The following is a 22,864-nucleotide window of genomic DNA, read 5'->3' on the forward strand; positions in this document are numbered from 1 at the left end:
CTAACGGGTCATAACTCGTTCTTATATTTACTGTATACGGTTTTTTTTTTTTTTTTTTACTTTTTTTTTTGTCAATTTTGCAAGTCTGGTTAACGGCAATCAAAACCCTATTTATCCTGTAATTGCACCATTCTTATGAAATGCCTCCCACCCATGCCCTGAGGCAAACCCTCCACCTGCAGCCTTGCTCAGCGGGGCAGCTGGGTTCCCACATATCACCCATAAAACACACAACACATTTGTTTCCATTTGTATCAGCATCGCCTGAGATTGTAAACCTTGATAATCGGTCCAACTTCTCATTGGTTCAAAACGGGACGCTCTCCCTGCCCACTTTTCCGAATCCTCACCTCCTCATTGGTTGCTCGGGACAAGCATCACTGTACTAGGCCCCGCCCAGAAAACTGGCAACAGAAATAAATATCAAACGCCGGGCAGCGCTTCATTACAACACTGTAATCACCTGGGACAGAGAGAGAGAGAGACAAATACAGCAAGGAGCAGCAGTCATCTTTCAACGGCTGCCTTCGCTTCTTATTTTCAGTCTTCGAGATACCAGCCTTTGCAGTGTGCGTTTTTGCTTTCAGTTCACAAACTTATTTTGACACTACCACCTTCACCAAGTCAACATGAAAGTCGTCGGATCTACCTGCGCCCTGAAGAGCAAGGTTAGCAGCGAGGACATGGCGAGGTGCTTGTCAGAGCAGAGCCTGGCCATCTCCAAATGCAAGCTGCCGCTGCTGGACGAGCACATGAGCGTCTTCCTCGACATGAACGGCTGCTACAGCAAACTGAAAGAGCTGGTGCCCACTCTGCCGCCCAACAAGAAGGCGAGTAAGATGGAGATCCTGCAGCACGTCATCGACTACATCTGGGACCTCCAGGTCGAGCTGGACTCCCCGGGGTTGACACGGGCACAGGGCGCGAACAACTCGCCGCTGACCCGTTCACCGCTGACCACCCTGAATGCTGAATTAGGCATTACAGTTGAGGTAAATATATTTTGAACTGTTTAAGTCTAACGCCACAAGTCAAAACTAAATGTAAACTGTCAAATAACAGCGCGTTCTAGTAATACACGATTGACGTCTATGGTCGTTATGTCTGGGTTCATCACTGTAATCTGTAGATAAGGAAGCTGTCATGTAACAAGCCCACGTGTGTTTGCACGTTTAAACTTACTGTATTGTTACTTGTGTTCCCTTTTCAGAATGGCTGCGCAGATGACAGGATCGTGTGCCGTTGAGTTCCCATCTGTTGGTGACGAGAAGAGTAAACTTCTTGAAGGAAATAAACTGAACAAGGTGTTCTCGTGAGACGGCTCATCACTTCTTTAACCTTGATCTAGCATGGAAGTAGAAAGCGTCCCACACTAGATGCGTGTAAAAGTCTGTTAACGCGAATTGACTGTTTGGGGGGAGGGGGGGGGGGGGGGGGGGGGGGGGGGGGGGTGTTCCTCGTTAACACCACACCGCCGCTAAGAGCACACTTTCTGCCCACCAGCCAGTTAAGATGGGACCCGGGACCTCGCTTCTGGACCTGTAGCTTGCGGCAGCAATAGCCGCTCCTTCAGAAACTGGTGTTTCCATGAACACTATCGCAATTGACCGTCCAGTGGGTGCTTCACATTGACTTTTACAAGACAGACTTTGTTTTTTTGTTTTTTTTTAACATGTAGGAGAGATTATATATTTTGTAAAAAATGTTAACTTCTCAGATTCCTGAGAGCTTTTATATATTGTATTGTATATTACAATGTTTTACGATGTGAACGTTATATTGTTTTTTTACAATGTATCCAAATGGTGTTTTTATTAAAACAAAATTATTTTGAAAATTGAGTTATTTTTTGGTGCTTTATTTATTGATGTATTTGTTTATTTATTTATTTATTAACAGTTAACACTGTCCCAGGTAGCCGCCAAAGAGTGCGTTAATGACAAATGCTAGGCTGATCTGCTTTTACTGTATTGCCTTAATGCAAAGTGCATCACCATTAAACTTTCCATGGGATCAAGCAAGACACGATATTTCATTCAAATACAACATTTTAACAATACATATTTAGTGACCTTGCCTCAAACTCTCGACCTTGCTGCGCATAAAAACAATACCGTATGAGTCACATGATACATACACAACGATATAAAATGCACAATACAGAAGACCGAGTGGAGGATTAAGTATTCACAAAACTTCAAACTCTTTAATGAATCCTATAGCAAACACATCTGCCAACCGTGCACGATTAAAATCTTCATACACAAATTGAAAACTGCACATTTTGCTGCTGCAAAAGAAAAATACAAATAACAACGCACTGCCCGAAAAATCGCACATTGCACCACCTTAAATGTGTGTGTTTTGTAAATTATCTGAGGCAGCTGTGACATGAGATGATAAGATACACTGTACTATAACCTATTTATAAACGATAACAATGTATGGTTCACTTTTTAACTGAACACATGCAAAGTGCAACAATTTCTTAACCCTAATTGGTTAACGTTTTATTTTAAAGCGTTAAGAAGTTCTGCAATACCTCATTCTTCAGTCTGATTTGTATCAAAACACACACGCACTTATTTTTTGTATTATAGTTGCCTAGAATGATATATATCGATATATTATATCTATATATTATTATTATAATATATATAACGGTATATATAGATATATATATATTATATATATACCATTGATATATATATATATATGTGTGTGTGTGTGTGTGTGTGTGTGAAACAACACAAGATGAAGATGATCTGTTTTGATTTTGGAAACTTTCTTAATTCTCAACAAAAAACTAAATCATTGTACTTTCGCTTTAAAAAGGTGGCATTTAGTTTCACAGCAAGTGATGCTAGTTTCTGTTCTCTAAAATAATTACACATATGACAACCCGAAACAACTTAAACTTATGTGAAATTCATTTGTGTACATGTTAACAACTTTTTTTTTCTTTAAATTAAAATCTATGATTATATAATGTGCTCTACAAATTATATATAATTACAATTAAATCATGCACGCACATGTTCTTATCAAAATTCAGGGCGATCTGTCCTTCACAGTAAAAACTCTCTCTCTCTCTCTCTCTCTCTCTCTCTCTCTCTCTCTCTCTCTCTCACACACACACACACACACACACACACACAAGCAGTTCTTGGCTGGGGTCCCGGCCCATCTGCAGCCTGGCTCTCAGATTAGTGTTTGTTAATGTTTCAATCAGCTGTGTGCTCAGGAATGTGGAGCTATTTAACCTGAACTTCCCCAGGTGTGGAGAGGCGCCGCTCAGTCTGGGTCCGCCTGCCCTTCCCTGCCCTTGGCACAATACTATCACACAAACACAATCACACATTGGCTTTGCTTTAAAACATTACTGCGCCAGCTGTGTGCATCGCACTGCAGGAGAATTGGAACAACATTGCACCAGGGAGATAAAATAAATCTTACAATCAACTGCCGTTTCTTTAACGAACAGTTAACCATTGCCGGGCCAAAAAACAAAGCACTCCTTTCTTAGTGTCTGCCAGAGGGGAAGAGAGGCTTATTGCTCCCTTAATAAAACATTATACTATATTACAGCATTACAAAGTAGACTATATTTTTAAAAGTGAAATCTCAAATGGACCTCATTATGATAACAAGCATGACTGGCAAACAGAACAAGAAATTAGCACAAAAAAAAAAAAAAAAAAAAAAAAAAAAAAAAAAACTTTTCTTTTTAATTACTAGCCCGTTAAAACGTTAAAAGTAACGTTTTATACTCCTGCTTAATTACATCCTTTCCAGTTTTACATTAAGAAGAAGAAAAAGAAGAAGGTCACATTATAGATTTTTTTTTTCACAGACAAACAACTATTGTGAAACCCATAGTCAAAACTTGTCAAGCTCTAATGCTCAAAACAGTACTAGCAAAGCTACCTGTTGCGTATGAGTCGCGTTTTAGAATCAGACATATTTCATCACCATTATTCAATTAATACTGTATATTATTCAATATACATTAGCGAGTTAAACCTCAAAACCAGAACACCTCTGTTCCAGGAATATCACCCAGTATATCATACAAACACACAAGCCAACCAAAAAGCAAAAGCGACTGATGTTATTTCATCTTTTAAAATGTCTATAGTAACGTCACCAGTCTAAAAGACCGGGTAACAGTTGGGTTAAACATTTTGGGTTAAATTTCAATGCAAAAAAATTCGAATTATGATATATTGTTTAACATTTAAATGTCTCTACATTTTCCAGTCATTGCCTATATACAACATTATTTGGTTAGATTTAAATGCTAGCTTTTACAGCATTAGGTTGTGGCGCCCTTTAGTGGTAGACACGATTATTACACAATAATCGCGTAGACAAGAATGTCACCATTACTGCGTTTTAGTCTGTTTAAAATTGTCCCATGGGCATTTTTGTTTTAACACTACTGCTAAAACGTATTGTTCTTATTGTTATTAGTACTGTCTTAGCATTACACAAATCTTACTACTTTTACTAATAAATAAAAAATAATTATACGAATCCTGTATTATTATTATTATTATTATTATTATTATACCTGTATTTGTCAGACGCCTTTATCCATGGCGACTTCCAGGTGTTACAAGGCAATACAAGATTACAATGCAAAATCAATATTTAACTACAGTATAGGCTTAGTTTAGTTAGTGCAATTTATACTGCTAAAATACAATGTGAACTAAGATGCAGCAGGTTAGGATTACAACAATTTATATCCACAAGGACAATAATATTAGTGCAATAGTGCAAGGACAGGGCATCAGTTTAGGATCCAGTAACGTGGTGCTTGGGCAGGCGAATCCACTACATAGTAGGAAGGGTACAGATCTACAAGTGCTGTCTAAACAGGTGAGTCTTGAGGAGGCGGCGGAATGCAGTGAGAGGCGGAGCAGTCCTGAAGTTCTTTGCGCCATCTCTGTTCCCCTCTCATTCTGTAAATATCACCGTGCGCCAATAAGCAAACATAATTTTAGAGCTTAATGACAGTTACATATTTACAAGGGTGTCCTCTTGTGGAAATATTATGATGGTGAAACAGAAGTACGACCTGTCAACTCCCGAAACCATCTCCAGTAAGGGACAGATAATAGTTGTAGCAGGCAAATTAGTAAAGCGCCCTTTGGATATCTGAAAGACAGACAGAAATATCTAACATTCAAGACCAAGGAGAACAAGCAGGGAATCCAGACAGTGTCCTTCCCCTTGGGACAAGCTGCCCCTTTAAACAATAAAGAGAAGCATAACACTGTACAATACATAAGGCTGTGCAATCAAATCTTACAAAGCTGCAGATTATCTGATATAATTTTGGCATTTTTTTGTTCTTTCGTAATGTATGAAAATAACAATAAGCAGCATTCCAGCTATTATCTTCATTACGGGAACCAATGAAACACAGTTATGGCATTCCAAAGACAAATACAGGTGTTAGAGCTGTTGAAATAATATTCTCTTGCTGAAAGCATTAGACAAACACGTGTCTACTTGATTTAATACCATTATAAGGACGCTGGGATAAGCTATCGCAGGTTTTATTTTCAGACCACTTTACAGCACTGGGCGATCACCACTGAAAAAAGTGCTTGATGCAATTCAGCTGGATTCATAAATTCTCTAAACATGCCCAAAAGTCAGCTGTGGTTTATCAACCCTTCAGTTTTATAAACACGTTTTATACATGATTGAAAGTATTACAAAATATAATTTACAATGAACTAATTATTTACCACTGTCCACTGCTTGTGTTTTGAAAATAAAACAAGAATTATTCTAATATTCAGATTCCATTTTTCAGAATATTACAGAACTCACCTTGCTAGGTTATGTTTACTGCTGCTCAGAGATGCGCAGAGGATTTGGGAGAAGACATCTAGTTGTATAATGTTCTCCTATAAGCATGCAGTATGTACATATTTATTTAGTTTACTGTTGTGTATTGATAAAAGGTTACTAGTAAAACACAGGTGGAAAACATGCCTGCAGCTGTATATTATTACCACAGCTGCCCACATCTCTTAAACCCTCCAATAAATATGTACAGCAAAATAATCAAATGAGTTTGCGTGCAGTGCCAAGACTGGACCAAAATAAAATGAAACAAAATATTACAGGCTTTCAAGTAAATGTTTAATAAAACATGCTTAAAACGAAATTGTTAAATCATAAAAAAAAAAAAAAACAATATGACAAACAATGGACAATTCAAGTATTGCATGTGTACCTGTATAAGAAAAGACTAACAAATAAAATCAGGGTTAGCTGTACTGAAAACTTTAAGTGGTTTGAAATCTTTGTTTTGCTGCTCTACAACACAAGCACTGTACAGAAAAGATGGTGTAAGATTTACAAACAGTAAACAAACAAGCAAATACCAGAGCCTGTACATGTCCTGCCAGGCTCCAGTAATGCTTCTGAACAGACCACATTTAACTCATTTAAAAGAAAATCAGCACTATTCACCATACCTGTACAAATAAAATAAAAACTGTGATCTTAGTGAACATGTGAAGAATTTCACATACATCAGTCAGCCACGGCACACTAGCATCACAAAATCGAACTGAAAACAAGGGTCCAAATTTGTTTTAATATGCAGTTATTTATCCGATGCACTTCAGCTAAGGTTATAAAGTTGAAAATATATCAAACTTCTCTCCAGCAGGAGTCTTCTTTCTATCCCTGATGAAATGTATATAAAAAAAAAAAAAAAAAGAAAGGAAACCCAGGCATTCTGTTCCAAAAATAATTAAAAACAGAAAATCACTTGGTGCCAGTTGAACTTTCACTGAAATGAACTATGCAAGACTTGGGTACATGGGTACATTTTTGAGAACAAGAGCGTTTGCTTCCCTGACTTACAAGTGTGTTTGTATATTGAACGCACAAGATTTATTTGAAGTGTCTTCTATAGCACGGCAGTGTTCAAGACAAAGGAGGCATAATAATGGTCTCCCACAGATGGAAATACATACTGAAAAATGATTTAAAAAAAAAAAAAATATGATCACAGTGAAAAAATGCATCTTGTACAAACACAGCTTAAAGTGGTTATGAACATCTGTATTTTAAGCTGTATTAAATAGCAATCCAAACAGGCCTTTTTGGATTGTATGGTTGTCTTTGTTATATCTTGTTCAGCTGGGTGTTTTTTTTTTTTTTTTGCAGAGACTGAAATAAGACTCCCACTGCACTGTACAGACCCAGTATGTGAAATTTATACAGCATGTTTAGTTAAAAGTTTTATTTATAATTCAGAGCTGCATTATCTTCAACAAAGGGTAGTGCACTGGGGGAACCACAATCCGAGTAGATTCTTAAATCCAGTTTACTTACTACTGGGGAGATCAAGCAGTGGCATTAGGAAATTAAATAAACATAAAAGGTGGTTTCTGATAATATAAAACAGGTGGACCAGTTACACTCAGACCTATCAGAAGCCTTGGAAGTGTCTAACATTATCCAGATACACTACGGAACTACGTGGATAGATCTTAGGTAACTTTTACAAACAAGCAATCAGATCCTCAGCTTCAGATTAGATATTGGAATGGTATCCAGTTTCCCTCCTGTGTTATTTCGCTCCCCGCTTTTTCGAGAAGCGTGGCTCCCTTCTGCGGCTGCTGTTTGGTGGCATTCATGTTACGTCCTGCGCCGCTTGGCCCCGCTCGGGCTGGAGGGGTTACTGTTTGCGTTCAACACTTTCTCAGTCACTCGGTTCCGCTTCCGCTTGTCTGCAGCCTCCTTCGCTGCAATCTCACTTGAACCCTTCTCTCTGTCTTTCTCCTTTTCTTTGATGCTGGCCTTTTCTGCCAGTTTCACAGAGCAGTTGCTCCCTGCAAGGATCAATGTTATAACATTTAAGGGTGACATACATATGCACTGGCACCTCCACTATATCCCAATCGCCAGGGAATATACACTTGAGGTGAAGAGCAAAGCACATTGGGCGAGCATGGACAGTTAAGTGTGATGTGAGATCAATGGCCCCAGCATTTTTTTTTTTATATATATATATATATATATATATATATATATATATATATATATATATATATATATATTTTTTTTTTTTTTTTTTTAAGTGATCCTCAGGGCCTCCTGGGGACCAGAAAAGGGAATTAAGGTACACTGAGCATTCCTTTGAATCATGAATCATTGTCATGGTCACAAAGAAGATTAACATTTGCAGTTTAAAATTGCTATGACAAATAATATTCACACCGCAGACCAAAACAAATACAAAAATCAGAGGAGGACCAAGATGAAGAGGTACTAATTTTCTCTCCAAAATAACATTTGAGCTCCCTGTCAATTCCTCAGATCCATTATGAACAACGTAACAATTATAACATTTCAACCTTCCACAGATTCAGTGTATTGTGATATACTGACAGGTCTAAGTTTGTTATGCCTATTCTTTAGATAAAGGGGGGTGGGGGAGCTTGTACTTGAACTATAAAGAGGTGCAACAAGATCTCCAATTGTGCTTCTAGTTCCTTTACGAGACCACGTTGCACTGCGTTGGCCTAACAATAAGGCGGCTACAATATCTGTCATCTGAAAACCAGGTGGTACCTGCTCCAAACAAAAGGCCATGTGCTGTAATAGTATGATTTCTCAAACGAGGTCATACCCTGTTGGTGGAACAGAGTGAATCATATTCTGCCCATACCTCTCAACCTCCTGGCCAGCCAACGTGGGACACAGACCTTAAAAATGAAAGATAAATGGCCAGAATGAGCGTCACTGTTTTCTGATAGTACCATGCGCCAAAGTGCTGATTTACCACAGCCAACATCTAACTGAAAACAAAGAGACACCTTGTGAATGAAGTACCTTCTTCTACTAATGCTGGCTGTTCCGTTTCTTCTTTGATCTCCTCTCTAGTTTCTTCTTCAATTCCAGCTTTTCCTGCAACAGCAATCACCACTACTTATTTTTCTGGGATGTTAAAAACATAAGCAACTAAGCAGCAGTTATCAGGGATAGGAAAAAAAAAAAGACCCAGATTGCATTGCAGGTTAATACATTCCAGGTTTTAGGGTAAAGAGTACATTAAATTAATTCAAGTAGAACAAACACTCTGGATAGTGCCTTCACCAGTGTAATTTCAGGATATACTAATGAGTTGAATTAACTACAAGCTCAGGTGAACCTCATTAAACATTAATATTACTGATCAACCTTTTCATTTCAATACCAACTCCTAGTTCATTCTTACCTTCTTTTACTTCCTGAATGATATCATCTGGAAGAACAAAACTTTTCTCCAAGTTGGGGAAAGGCAAGATTTCTGATTCATGCTAGAGTAACAGAACATTATTTTAGTGTAAAAATGTACATCCTTAATTTTCACCTAAAACAATAACATTCTGTTAGTTTAAGTCAAGTTAACAGAGTGTACCTTCTCATACTAGTGTTCAGAATTGTCCTGAATAATATAGTTTATAAACTGCATGAGTTTAGACCAGACTGTTTAGGTGCACTTACATACTCTAAAGCACTGAACTATAAATCAACCATGGAAAGCATGGCAGTCTGCTATTAAAAACAATGTTGTCTAGACTTCAAAGTATACAGTCGACTTAAATATAAAATTGATTTTTAAATATAGATACAGCACAATCCCAGACTGTTAAATACTTCTACATTTCCAGAAATAACAAATACTGGTTACACCACCAGGTTTACTTTTTCCACCACATACATTTACAATGTGCTTAAATGGATCTCAAAAGAAATGGTCACTGAACATCTGCTTTACCCAACCCACTGCATACGCACCAGCGCCTGCATGTCGTACATTGTCGCCAAGTGATCCCAAATGACTTTAGAGGGCACCTGGCGCCCAATATTCTGGCTGAATTTATCCCGAATGCAGATCATGTGGAAATGACGATTTACACCTGTAATGATTAAAGAAATCTGATATGAAATTGGGGAGCATTTTTATATGGTGATAAAGTAGCTGCAAAAGCAAAAAAAAAAAAAAAGACTTAAAATTGCAGGAAGCATACATTTTCATCCTTATTTAAGCCTATTTACTGGTACCCTTTTCCCCACAGGGGGTAAAGTTGTTTGAACCCTTTAAGGTACAAGGGACGTGTGTCGCACAAATACAAATGACAACAAGGTTTAACATTTACTGACAAGCTGGATCTGGTCATCCACATTGTCAATGTCCTTGTGATACTTAGGTCGCTCTCATATGCATTTTAAGAAGAAACCGTTGGAATAAACCCCACCCCTTCTACCTGAAGGGATTAACACAAAAACAAAAGGGTCTTATGTTATAGATCCTAATGAAGCACACAATGAGTCATCCTATTTGCAATGACTTTCTTAAGCAGCGGCTGCCCTGCCGATAAATCTTAGTCCCGCTGGTAAACGCGAAAGGAGGTTGTTGTGGCGCGCAGTTGTTGTCATGACATGCGCTTGTGTTTGAAAGAACAAAATGCATTTTGTAGTTTGCACATCTCCACAACTTTTCTGCAAATATAAAATAATAATAAAAAAAAAAATTGAAAATATCTGAAAATTCCAAATCAAAATGGAAACCGCGAATAATTTGGTCTCCGTATCAACTAAAAAATGTTATATTAAGGTTCTCAACTAAAATCATGATCTGTATTGTCCGGGTTAATACATACCAAATAGTATTTAGTGAAATGCCTCTATTTTAAATACTGTAAACTTAAATAATGGAACGTTTGTGTGTGCATTTACATGAAAAAACAAAGCCTTGTATTCAGGCCACGGCTACAAAACACAACAATGTACCGTACGTCAATGACGAATTAATGTTTGGCTCCAACCTAAACAAGCACTCATCCTTTGGATGAACTTTCTACTCCAGCCCGATGATTCAAAGGCCTCTCGAGTGCTAGCCGGGAATACTTACTCGCGCTTTTATACTTGTAACCTCACCTACGGGTTTGTGGCCTAGCATGGCATGAAACAGGCACACCTCCACCTCCTGACTCCAAACCACCGACTCTTCAATTGGACTGGAGCCGGAATCCGCTTGTTTTTCATCGGCAGGTATAGCTTCTGCTTCCCCCATTTTCTGTGTCTAAATAAAGCACACCAGAAAGACCACGGCACAGGGCTTCTGTTTACCAAAGTTCCCGCAGCAGCGCCCCCTTACGACCTTAAGAGTATCTGCCGGCCAAATAACGATCACATCATGTTATTATTATTATTATTATTATTATTATTATTATTATTATTATTGCAGACTATAGCATAGCATATTATAGCTAAGTAATGGAGTTATTTTTTCGTATTGTGTTTTGCATTTTCTGGATAACATTAATGTCCACGTTTCCTCTTTAGGTGTGTAGTGTGTAAGATGCTGCTTTCTGACTCTGCTTCCTAACAAGGTTTTCACAGGAGTGTTGTGCTTTACGTTTTTATTATAAGAGATTGTTCATCTAAATTAATCTTTCTAGCATTAGTCTAATATGGAGTTGATATGACTTTAATTGCAAATTAGCACACAGTGCCACCAGGTGGTAGCTTGAAAAGGGCAAAGTTGTTTTTCTTTCTGCACAACTACAGACTGGTGTCTCCTTTCTCCACTATCTCAGAGCACAGGCAGTGTAGGACTGAAACATTGCCTAGGGCAATTACGGCTTCATTATTCCTTTGCTGATTCGGACACCACTCAAGTGCTTTAGATCTTCTTGAATCACTATTCAATGAATAAAATATGTGACGTTTTGGGGTCTATAAACATTGAAAAGCTTAACATGGACAAAAATACCTTCAATAAGAGCAGGAGAATAAAGGTAATAAAATGTCAGAAATGGATTTTAAAATCATACTGTCATCAAAAAGTAAGGACAATTGTGTATTATAATAAGTTTTAAAAGTGGCCCTACCTACAGTTTCAGTCATTTTAAAAAGCTGCATGAACTGAGTGATGTAACTCAAAGATATGGTATGAGGGGCTACCAAGATTTGCAATAGTTTATTACCATTTCTTGCTGGCATATGTGATGAACAGCCCCTCACCCACACCTTCCTGGCTGTGCTCTTGCCCACAAGAGTTACACTGAGTGGAGTTCCAGGTGTCCAGGTTAATACCAAGAGTTACTCTGAATTCCTGGCTTGGAGCTGCAGGTGTCAGGATACAGTGATTTCAGAAACTCGGTTTTTACTCCATGTTGAAGCCTCTCATTTTCTTTCATTTTTGGTACTTTCTTTTTGTAATCAAATATTAAAAACATCCTCAATCAGGTCATTAAAGCTGAAGTGGACCAAGAAGGGTTGAGGCCTAGCCACTAGAACTTTCTATGAATCTTACGCAGCCCACACAATTTAATGAATACATGCTTATATGAGGTGGTAACATGTGGTGAGTGTTTAACCTCAATTGCTATGTATCTCAGTTACTGTACATTACTAAACAGACAGACAGACAGAAAGGGTTGCCTGGGTTTTGTGCCAGCATTTCTGCCCTGCCCCTTTTTGGGTACGTTCACCAGGCACTGTGAATTGCTATGCTGAAACACTCTTGTTCATCATCCTGCAATCAGCTCCCTCCTGCAGCAGCTGTCTCACTGCAGTCTATCCCTTTCCTCCTCTACTACCGCATTGCTGTATTACAGGGGGTTCCCACATTGCGCAGGCTAGACTAATGCTTCAGCCCCCTCCCAGGGACATAAAACTGCCAGAACTGGAGCTAATAGACCCTGCTGTCTGAGATCGCAGCTACAGGTAAGAACCAATATACATATACCATAACAACTTCTACAGCATTGGAGATCTTACTCTTTTTCATATTTTTTCAAATATAGCCATGAAGCACCTAGAAGCTTCTCCCATGCTCCTGGGTATCTGCTTGGGATAAAAGCTAGCTAAGAGACATGTTGTCAGGATGTTCAAAATACTTTAGCACCTTCAAAGGCAAAAGGTAGACACCAAATGCTAATGAATGTGAAACATTAACTGGAACTGTCTTTCAATATTCTCAACTAGCAGGATAATGTTGTTCATATTTATATATATGAGTATATAGTAGAGTACAGAGTCACAGCATTAAGATATGATGCGTATGTTTACTGTTTTCATGGAGCTAAGGGGCACACAAAAAAGGAACGCAGTTTGAAATGTAATATTTGACATAAATTAAAAATCAGACTTGAATAACAGTGCATCTACATTAAATATCGCAAACATGTACTAATGTAGTGTTATCCAGTACATATCAATATATAACTTATATTAAAATGTTTACCTAAATATTATATGATATGGATAACTGTACCGATACAAAAATGTGTTTGTGACTGAGTTGCATGTCTAAATATGCCCTTTGGTTATAGGTCTGCATTTATTTAAGGTAATAGATTTTTCCTGGCTCAGGGTTTGACCTCCAAAAAAACCCCCCAAAAATACATAATGTTTATGTCTTATCAAATGATGACATGATAATTACTGCCTCCAGATATAAATAGAAACAGTGGCATAGGTATAGCTCAGCAACAGGGGGACAGACAATGAAAAAATGATCTATCTATCTATCTATCTATCTATCTATCTATCTATCTATCTATCTGTCAATATATCTGTGTGGCTTCTAGAATGTTTTTGTTAGAACCAAGGACAACAAGGTAGCAAAGATGAAAAACAGGATTCTTTTGTTTTTGCAGTACCCTACTGTTCTATTTGTTATACAGGCCACATAGTATAGTCTTAGACATATTTACATGTAAAAGAAATGCTAATAATAGATACTGTAATTTAGACACAGAGATATGAATTACATTGATCTGGAAAGGGATGAGTTAAAATGTGCGTGCTGGCTTCTGTGGTTCTTATTATTAGGTTGCAGCTGGATTTAGAAATAGATAGCATTGTTATATCTGTACCCTCTCTTACGGTCTCTCTGGAGGAAAGAAACATTGAACAGTTCTTTCAGAATAGCAGCGCAAAGCAACTTAATTCTGTGGGGTTAGGAACAACTCCATAAGAGTCAAAGGCAAACAATAACACATTGAAAGGGGTAGGGGAGGGGTTATTTACATTCAAAATGATTTGGATCTGTTCCTGCTGTAATATTCATCTGTTGACAAACATGTGTGAATAATTGTCTGTAAAATACATTTAACAATTTTTAACAATTTATTTATTTAAAGTATGTGAAATAGTGATACTTGAAGAAGGTACTTGATGCAGATTCATCACTTGCTGCTTCACGTCTGGATTGATACTGTGTATAGTGTTGTAATCGAAAAATTTACGAGAAAATTCACAGAAACAAGACCTTCCGTCCTACCAGTCAATCTCCGTACACACATTCATATATATATATATATATATATATGAATGATAAGAACTTGTATTTATAGTATATGTATAGGTTTTGTGCTGAGCAGTTGTTTCAATCTCACTTGTCCTCACTCCAGCCTCAATATCATATAGTACTGCTCCCTGCCTCCAACGACCAGCATTGCAGAATGGGTAAAGAGAAGACCCACATTAACATCGTGGTCATTGGCCATGTGGACTCTGGCAAGTCCACCACCACTGGCCACCTCATCTACAAGTGCGGAGGAATTGACAAGAGAACCATTGAGAAGTTTGAGAAGGAGGCTGCTGAGGTGAGCATGGCGGTAGTGCCTGGGGATGGTAGCCCTCTCATACCAATAATTACTTCAAAACACTCAATCCAAAATCAAAGGCAAAGCTTATAAGAACCAAGTGAAGCAGACAACCGATTCAGCTAGCGCATTCTTCAGTGTACTCATATAATTCCAGATGAGTTCAGCACCGTACAAGGCTAGATTCGCCAGGCTTTTTTTGTTTTATCCAGAACTATATTTGCATGATATTTTCAGAAAGGAAAAAAAAACATGGTCGATAAAGGTGCTAAAACAGAAATAAACCAGTCAGATATTTAATTTATGGGCCTGTGTTTAGTCTTGAGTTGTTTATTATTATTATTATTATTATTATTTATTATTATTATTATTATTATTATTATTATTATGATAAAAGCACAGACTGGACTGGACTGCAGTTAACAGTTTTCTGAAAACGCAATCGTCCTTTTGGTTCTTCTGCCTCGAAGGATTACCTCTTTTTTAATGGGAACATGACCCCGGCCTCCCAATTCATCTCCAGCTACCTTTGAAAGAGACCCTACCAAGAAATGGGGAAAGTTTCCATTACTAGAATCCTAATTTAGTAACTCCATTTTGTGACCCAGTGCTGCAGGCCCATTTTACTTGATAGCATAAAAAAACCAAAATGGAGTACTGCACTGCTATTGGGAAAGTGATCCAAGCACCAGCGGATTTAATCAAATCACCTGTCTTACTGCACGGTAGTGTGGGAGCTTTATTTCTTTAAACTGTTTAAAGATAGCTTAAGGTACTCTGCTCTCATTGTCTTTGCTGTAATTCACTAATAACATGTTTACAATTCAGTGTGTTCACATCAAGGATTTGAGCAGGAGCAGATTTTAATACTTTATTACATTTACAAACCTAGTTTTTCTCTGATCTTAATTTACTGTAATTTAATAGAGTGTAGTAATGATAATGAGGATTAATACATTTACATACCACTGATGTAACAGGTAGTTCAGTCCTCTAATTCCTGATATGCGGCATGAAAAAAGTGAAAATAAAATTTTCACGATGATAATGGATTTATTTAATTGATATACTTTGTAACTGGGGTCTCCAGATCAAAATGAATGACATGGTTTATCAAATATAAACAGACCTGGGCTACATATAAACGAATGCAACTTATGGCTATTTTGAGGAGCAGGAGATACTGCACAGCACTCGGCAGTGATGAATTTTAATTTCCATGGATGTTCTGCCTGCATTTCACAAACAGATACTCTCATGTACCTGCCTTTCAGATGGGCAAGGGCTCCTTCAAGTATGCCTGGGTGCTGGACAAGCTAAAGGCTGAGCGTGAGCGTGGCATCACCATCGATATCTCCCTCTGGAAGTTTGAGACCTCCAAATACTACATCACCATCATTGACGCTCCAGGGCACCGAGACTTCATCAAGAACATGATCACAGGGACCTCACAGGTACAGAGCCTCATGCAGAGGCGGGGATTTGGTTTTATGGCAACTACAGACGAAATAAAAACCTATGTAAAAATATATTTTGTGCCCTGTTTCTCAAGCAGATGCCTTTATGGAATATTGAGCTGTAATTTCAAATTCATACTACATGTGTGGTTTTGGACAGTCTAATGACACGGGACATATGGGCAGAAATATTAGTCCTTGTGTGCAGAAAATGCAGTTATGGCTAGTGATGATGACAGACTTTATAATAATTAGTTTCACTGCAGTGTCTAGTGTTTGAATCTCTTTCCGTCTCTCTCTCTCTCTCTCTCTCTGTGCAGGCTGACTGCGCAGTGCTGATCGTGGCTGCTGGAGTCGGTGAGTTTGAAGCCGGGATCTCCAAGAACGGCCAGACTCGAGAACACGCGCTGCTGGCTTACACCTTGGGAGTCAAGCAGCTCATCGTAGGAGTCAACAAGATGGACTCCACCGAGCCGCCCTACAGCGAGAAACGCTACGATGAAATTGTCAAGGAGGTCAGCGCCTACATCAAGAAGATCGGCTACAACCCGGCCACTGTCCCCTTCGTCCCCATCTCAGGCTGGCACGGGGACAACATGCTGGAGCCCTCCCCCAACGTGAGTCCCTCCCAGACCCAGGTTATCTGTCTGTTTGGGAAGTGCAGGACCCACAATATCATGGCTCATGGTTTGTTTTTGCATCTCAAGGATGGATGTTGAGGTTTTCTTGATTGGCTTCTTAACTTTGCAGGCAGTTGTGTTATTACATTTTGTAAGCCTTTTGCAGAAGCAGCTGCTTGATATTCCTTGGAGATCCCCCATTCCAATACTAACCAGGCCCAGCCTTACTTAGAGTTTGATGAGATCAGGCATTTGTATTTTCAGTTGCAGTATGCTTGTTGTATCTCCTGCTGCTTGCTGGCAGAGACACATGGTTTATTAGATGTAATCTGGCAATCTGCACAGAAGAGGCCTTGAGATCAACAAGGACCAAAGTGCCTTTGAAACCAGTGTGCCCATTGCTGACGCAGTTTGATATAAAAAAAACTCATGTGTGGTTTAATAGGCATTGAAGACATTTCCATTACTCCCTTATTAAATCAACATCACATTTGTTTAAATACTGTACATAAACATTACGTTTGACTGCCAGCTTCATTTTTATTATTAATATACCGTGAAACTGAACAACAGCATGTAAATTGCAATGGTAATGTTCTAGAATGTCACAGGGCTTCCCCTCATTGGCAGAAGGGAGATGACTCAGGGGTGCTAGCCAATTAAAAGTCCAGCTGATGGCCAAGTAGGAGTCAGACAACTGACTGATGATTAATCACTTCATCTTAATTAGAAGACAAATGATGTGATAGTACAACAGTGGTGTAGCTAGGATTTTGTTTGGGGGATGGATGGAGATGTTTTTTGTTGATGGTTAATAATGGTGTTGAATCGCCTGGATTACATTTCTCATGGTAGAGACACAGACTCTCTACCATAAATATTGTTTGGAGGAGTTTGATACCTTGCCATATATAACTTCAGTTGTGTGGCTTCCGTTTAGATACTGATAACCTCAAGAATATGTTCCAGCTTCAGTAAGGAAGAATAGCCCTTGTGGGGTGTGAGATGATCTCCCTTAATGTAGACTGGTTGGAATCTATGAAGGTGACTTCATTGAAAAATGACTAAAGTATGAATAATTATAGCATTTTTATTTTTAACAGTGCTACTGTTTTTTGTTTTTTTTTGTATTGGTTTTTTTATACAAAATGTTTGACACGTTAGCCCTTAATATTGACCACCCAAAAGCCCATATGTAATTCTAATTGAATTTCATATGAGAGCAGAGTTGTGAAAATATTCCTTTAACTGCTTGCAGTGAGAGAGAGAGCTGGAGCAGTGCCAGCTCACTGCAGCTAAAAGCTGGCAGCAACAGATGACACAAATACAAGAGGCAAGAACTAGCCTCATGGACCTTTTTTCATCCAGTGCACAACATGTTAATGCTGGAAGTCTACAGAATCATCGAAGGGTGCTAGTGCAGGTTTTCCGGAAAAATAGCTCAAACGCTAAACATTTTGCATTTTGATAACAGTGACGAAGGGGAGATTGTGACGAGGTTGGATGGGGGCCATTGTGGATATGCTCCACTGACAGTGTTGTTTCACAGACTGTGCGTAATGCATGAACTGTATTGCAGCAAAATGAAATATTGTTGTCAGTAGCAAGAGCTTATTTCTATATAATGACAGCAATCATTCCAAGCAGGGCAATTGCCTTTTATTGATTTGCTAGGGAGTACGTGGGAAGGTAATTCATGTGAATTGCTTGTGCTGCCAGTCACTGTGTAGAAAGTTCCTACAAACCACATTAGATTTCTCTGCAGGAGCACAGTGGGTTGGTTCCTGTGCAAGGTGGATCATCAGAATAGCAGGGGTGTGTAAATGTATTTGTTATCACAGGGAGTTGAACTGTAAAGAAAGTACAGCGGAATGGTACAAGGTGGATATTTTCTGATTTCAAAGCAGTCAGGGGTAGGGGGGAGGGTCTACAGCGCCTTAGAGGCCAAGGTTAATAGGGCTTTAGATTGATTTGTCATAGCTGTTTTGCAGTGAACTCAAAACTGATTATTTAGTATGTTAATGCAATGTTTCAGAAAGTCAGATCAGAAATTCACTAAGAATACAATTACTTGATTTAATATAGAATAAAGTATTTAGACTTAATAATAAAATAATAATGACTACTACGACTACTTCTACTACAAATAAATACTGTAATAAGCAATGTGGCCAGACTTTCATGTTCTTTAATATACTTGTCTATCCACTGGGTGTCACTGTTGCATAACAAGTGATCCCACAAAAAACAAACAAAATAGAATCAAAGGTAAACAATAACACCCTGAAGGAGAATTTATTTTATCCACAAAATAAAAATTTGTATTGTGTAGAACTGGCTACTTTACTTTCACATGAATGGGTGCATCTTACAAAAAGGTAGTTTATTTAAAGGCTGTGTCTGAGTGAGTTGGAGAGGTCGACAGAGCTGCCCTGTGTTGTAGATGCCCTGGTTCAAAGGCTGGAAGCTGGAGAGGAAGGATCACAAAGACAGTGGGGTGACTCTCCTGGAAGCCCTCGATACTATCCAGCCCCCCTCCCGGCCCACCAACAAGCCCCTGCGCCTGCCCCTTCAGGACGTCTACAAGATTGGAGGTGAGCAACAAAGAGCAGTGTGAGGAATTTTACAATAGAGGGATGGGCTACTCAGTAAAGAAACAGGCAAAAACACATTCAGCGTTCAAATAAGCCCTGGGAAGGAATCATTTACTGAAGGCCTTTTTGTCTGTGGTTTTGATTCCATGATTCTGTGGTTCTGATTCCATATGAGATTGTTAGCTTTTAACTTTGTTGACTCCATGTACTTTCTGTATGGTATAGTATACAGTACATGGAACCACAGATAAATGGCCAAACAGCAAGGTTTTCTCCAAGCAAACCCAAAGCTAGAGACAGGTCAACATATAAAAAAAAAAATATTATAAACCTCTGTATTGGTGCAACATAACTCAAAACCACTGCAAAGGTTTTGGAAGACTTCCTTTCCCTTGTTCTACTTTGACACAGTTTGGTACACTTAAAAACTCATAAACCCAGACTTAGACTGATTTCATTTTCAGTGACCTTCGTATTTTTGTCCTGGCAGGTATCGGTACAGTCCCAGTGGGCAGAGTGGAGACCGGAGTCTTGCGGCCCGGCATGGTGGTGACCTTTGCCCCCGTTAACATCACCACGGAGGTGAAGTCAGTGGAGATGCATCATGAGGCCCTGAACGAGGCGTTCCCCGGGGACAACGTGGGCTTCAACGTGAAGAATGTGTCTGTCAAGGATATCCGCAGAGGAAACGTGTGCGGAGACAGCAAATCCGACTCGCCCCAGGAGGCAGCCCAGTTTACAGCACAGGTCAGCACCACCTGCTGGACGAACTCTGTAACTGCAGAGATTAGTGGGTTAGATTGGGATAAACAGTATGTGTTATCTACGTCCTGCTTCCTTAGATTGTGCAAGTGCAGGAGCAAAAAATCAGGAATAATGATTTCATATATAAGGTTGCATTATTAAAGACCGCTGGTATAGTCTATGGTGACCACTCTGATTAAGAGAAGCACAGTACCATTTAAACACCGCCTTTGAAGGCCGTTATAAGTTGTACAATTGTATAAAGTATGCATATATGTATATTTCTTTTTCTCTCTCCAGGTGATCATCCTGAACCACCCTGGACAGATCAGTGCCGGCTATTCTCCAGTAATCGACTGCCACACAGCGCACATCGCCTGCAAGTTCGCCGAGCTGAAGGAGAAGATCGACCGCCGCTCAGGAAAGAAGCTGGAGGACAATCCTAAGTTCCTGAAGTCCGGCGACGCGGCCATTGTGGAAATGGTGCCCGGCAAGCCCATGTGTGTGGAGAGCTTCTCCCAGTACCCACCCTTAGGTGAGTGACACCACAGAGGTAGGCTTTTGAGCTCTTAATTATTAAACTGCATGTTTACTTGAGGGATTAAGGACAGTTTACCTTAATCAGAGACAAAGTGAAAGTACACTTTAAACCAATGATATGTTAAAGTACACAATGATTGGGGGAATTACTAAAACCAACTGACTTTTAAGATTGTTCTTTTTTTAAAAAAATTACCATTTATTTATTCTGCTATTGTGGGTATTAGAAATTGCATCTAAAAAACAAGACCAATGAATTCGAAGTTTTTGACATTCTACTATTAGGAGAAATAGGCATTAACAGGTACCATAAATTCATCTTTGAGGTATACTAAGTGTAACGGGGCGGAGGCTGGACGCCAACTGGTGAGCCTGCGCACCGCAAGTAAATGTCTTAATCACAAGGCAGAAGAACAATGCATCCATGGTTTTAGAGCTTTTAACCAAACCTCATCTTACCAACGGGACAGGACAGATTCCGTAACAGCAGTGTCTTACACAGCACGACCCATTGCGTTTACATTTAAGCCACGTATCTAAGAAAACGCAAGATGTGTTGGCTTCAGTTGTGATGTTGTTATGCTTGAAGTAATTGCTCCCACACTAAGGTGATACTATCCAGCGAGAGGGATAGTAAATGAATGAGGAAATCAGTCGTGTTGTGTTCCCGTTGGCAGGGCGCTTTGCAGTGAGGGACATGAGGCAGACAGTGGCGGTGGGGGTCATCAAGAGTGTGGAGAAGAAGATCGGCGGCGCTGGCAAGGTCACCAAGTCCGCTCAAAAGGCCCAGAAAGTCGGCAAATGAATCGAGCTCTACCAGAACAACGCGGCCAGACCATCTCGTCCGCGAGACCCCCCGTACCATCCCCCCAAAGGGCATGCCCACACATCTGCTTGTAAAACACTCTTCGTCAACGACTGGATGTTGACCATTAAAGTCCAATGGAAATTCTTTAAAAGGAAAAGCATGCTCCAGCATTTGTGAGGGTTCATGTTCATTTTACCAATAAAGTGGTACAAACACTGCGTGAGAGTGCTGTTATTTCAGAAGCAATGGAGTTCATCAAATTGGGTAAAAAAGCAAATGAATTTCTCCATGCATGCTGGGGGGGATTGTGTAAATAATTCAGTCTACTGTCCTCATAGCACCATTTTTAATTAGTAAAATAATTGCATGAGGTATTTCCTTCACTAGAGGGCAGCGTTTCTTAAATTTGAATAAATGTTGCATTAAGGACTAGTTTAGGAGGTAACAACATCCTTCTACCAGCTGAAGTGACATCTGTATATTGATTTGTTTCCTTTCATCTCTTTATTAAACAACAAAAAGCTGTTCTAAATCCTCCACTTGATTACCAAGCCCTAGTTGAAGGACTGTAATAACCGAGACACAACGTGAAAATGTTTTGTTTTGGTTCCCATATGGAAGGAGCATACAGAGGCTCCAAAGTGTATTGAGTCACACCAGTTGGTTTGTGGTGCTTGATGTGGGACATGTGCTGAACTTTAACCACACTAGACCGATTGCTTAAGAAATATCTCAGTTTTCCTAGTAAATAATTGGTAGCTCTTGGTCAGTAATAAGCAAGACATCCATCAAGTGCAAAGGCACCACCAATGTTATTAATTTACTACCATAGCAAAGTGTGTTTCTGCAATGATAATTACCAAGACAGGTATTACCTTTAGTTTGTACCACATACATATCTGTTTATACAAGTATTCATCTATATTCATTTTGCTTATTTTGAAAAAATATATTGTTTTTCCACAGTCGTAACTGTTGTTATCCATTACTTTGGGAATGGTAAATCTACACAAATTTGAACAACTCTGGGACACTTGATGTCATTATTCATTTGAATCTGATGTGTTTCTAAGCCTGCCAGCTGTTTGATACACTGGGCAATAAATCATAGCAACTTAAAATTGCGTTGGACGGTACATCTAATCCTGTCTGAAGACCCCTCTAAATCTGTATTCTTGCCTTTCATTAATTACCATGTGCACGACAGATGTTTGGAGTATCTCCTGGTGAACAATCTGGTCAAAGCTAGTGGAACAGAAACAAGGGGAGGGTTTTTGACAAGTTTGAAAGAGTACAAAGCTGGACCGTTAAAGGATTATATCTTCCTAAAGGAAAGGCTGAAACCTATCCTTCATACTCACGTGGCAGACCTTGCATCACATCAAAGCCATCTAGGCTGCCCATAGTGACCCTACAGCACAGTGTGTCTGATGTGTCTAAAGTTTTTGACCAGCTCCTA

General features: G+C 39.2%; 3 protein-coding genes across 6 annotated transcripts; 2 read left to right on the plus strand and 1 right to left on the minus strand.

The window, feature by feature from the left end:
• The first annotated feature begins 435 nt into the window (after positions 1-435).
• LOC121319342 (DNA-binding protein inhibitor ID-1-like) lies at positions 436-1,408 on the plus strand. Its single transcript, XM_041256682.1, has 2 exons — positions 436-992; positions 1,211-1,408. Exons 1-2 carry the CDS (start codon positions 630-632, stop codon positions 1,244-1,246), a joined length of 399 nt encoding a protein of 132 aa, XP_041112616.1. The 5' UTR covers positions 436-629; the 3' UTR covers positions 1,247-1,408.
• Positions 1,409-6,149: 4,741 nt separating this feature from the next.
• On the minus strand, positions 6,150-11,159 carry LOC121319343 (MRG/MORF4L-binding protein-like). 4 transcript variants are annotated; one of them, XM_041256685.1, is made up of 6 exons: positions 10,963-11,159; positions 9,820-9,941; positions 9,257-9,338; positions 8,872-8,946; positions 8,708-8,744; positions 7,701-7,868 (listed from the first exon to the last, which is right to left on the minus strand). In XM_041256685.1, the coding sequence occupies exons 1-6, from the start codon at positions 11,096-11,098 to the stop codon at positions 7,790-7,792; spliced, it is 531 nt and encodes a 176-aa protein (XP_041112619.1). In that variant the 5' UTR covers positions 11,099-11,159; the 3' UTR covers positions 7,701-7,789. The 4 variants fall into 4 exon arrangements, with proteins under 4 accessions (XP_041112617.1, XP_041112619.1, XP_041112618.1 ...); XM_041256684.1 differs by having other exon boundaries at positions 8,669-8,744; XM_041256683.1 differs by lacking the exon at positions 8,708-8,744 and having other exon boundaries at positions 6,150-7,868; positions 10,963-11,157.
• A 1,384-nt stretch (positions 11,160-12,543) lies between these two features.
• Positions 12,544-21,623, plus strand: LOC121319345 (elongation factor 1-alpha 2). The gene is made up of 8 exons (XM_041256687.1): positions 12,544-12,756; positions 14,448-14,642; positions 15,917-16,096; positions 16,420-16,716; positions 19,163-19,313; positions 19,804-20,060; positions 20,358-20,592; positions 21,275-21,623. Exons 2-8 carry the CDS (start codon positions 14,499-14,501, stop codon positions 21,400-21,402), a joined length of 1,392 nt encoding a protein of 463 aa, XP_041112621.1. The 5' UTR covers positions 12,544-12,756; positions 14,448-14,498; the 3' UTR covers positions 21,403-21,623.
• Positions 21,624-22,864: the final 1,241 nt, after the last annotated feature.

This window comes from Polyodon spathula, chromosome 8 (assembly GCF_017654505.1).
Source record: "Polyodon spathula isolate WHYD16114869_AA chromosome 8, ASM1765450v1, whole genome shotgun sequence".
NCBI lineage: Eukaryota > Metazoa > Chordata > Actinopteri > Acipenseriformes > Polyodontidae > Polyodon > Polyodon spathula.

Coding starts and splice junctions, on each gene's coding strand:
- LOC121319342 (XM_041256682.1), top strand. CDS start 630: ATGAAAGTCGTCGGATCTACCTGCGCCCTGAAGAGCAAGGTTAGCAGC. Junction 993..1,210: donor AATTAGGCATTACAGTTGAG/GTAAATATATTT, acceptor TTCCCTTTTCAG/AATGGCTGCGCAGATGACAG.
- LOC121319343 (XM_041256683.1), bottom strand. CDS start 11,098: ATGGGGGAAGCAGAAGCTATACCTGCCGATGAAAAACAAGCGGATTCC. Junction 9,942..10,962: donor GCTAGGCCACAAACCCGTAG/GTGAGGTTACAA, acceptor TAATCATTACAG/GTGTAAATCGTCATTTCCAC. Junction 8,947..9,256: donor CATTCAGGAAGTAAAAGAAG/GTAAGAATGAAC, acceptor TTGCTGTTGCAG/GAAAAGCTGGAATTGAAGAA.
- LOC121319345 (XM_041256687.1), top strand. CDS start 14,499: ATGGGTAAAGAGAAGACCCACATTAACATCGTGGTCATTGGCCATGTG. Junction 16,717..19,162: donor TGCTGGAGCCCTCCCCCAAC/GTGAGTCCCTCC, acceptor CCTGTGTTGTAG/ATGCCCTGGTTCAAAGGCTG. Junction 20,593..21,274: donor CTCCCAGTACCCACCCTTAG/GTGAGTGACACC, acceptor TCCCGTTGGCAG/GGCGCTTTGCAGTGAGGGAC.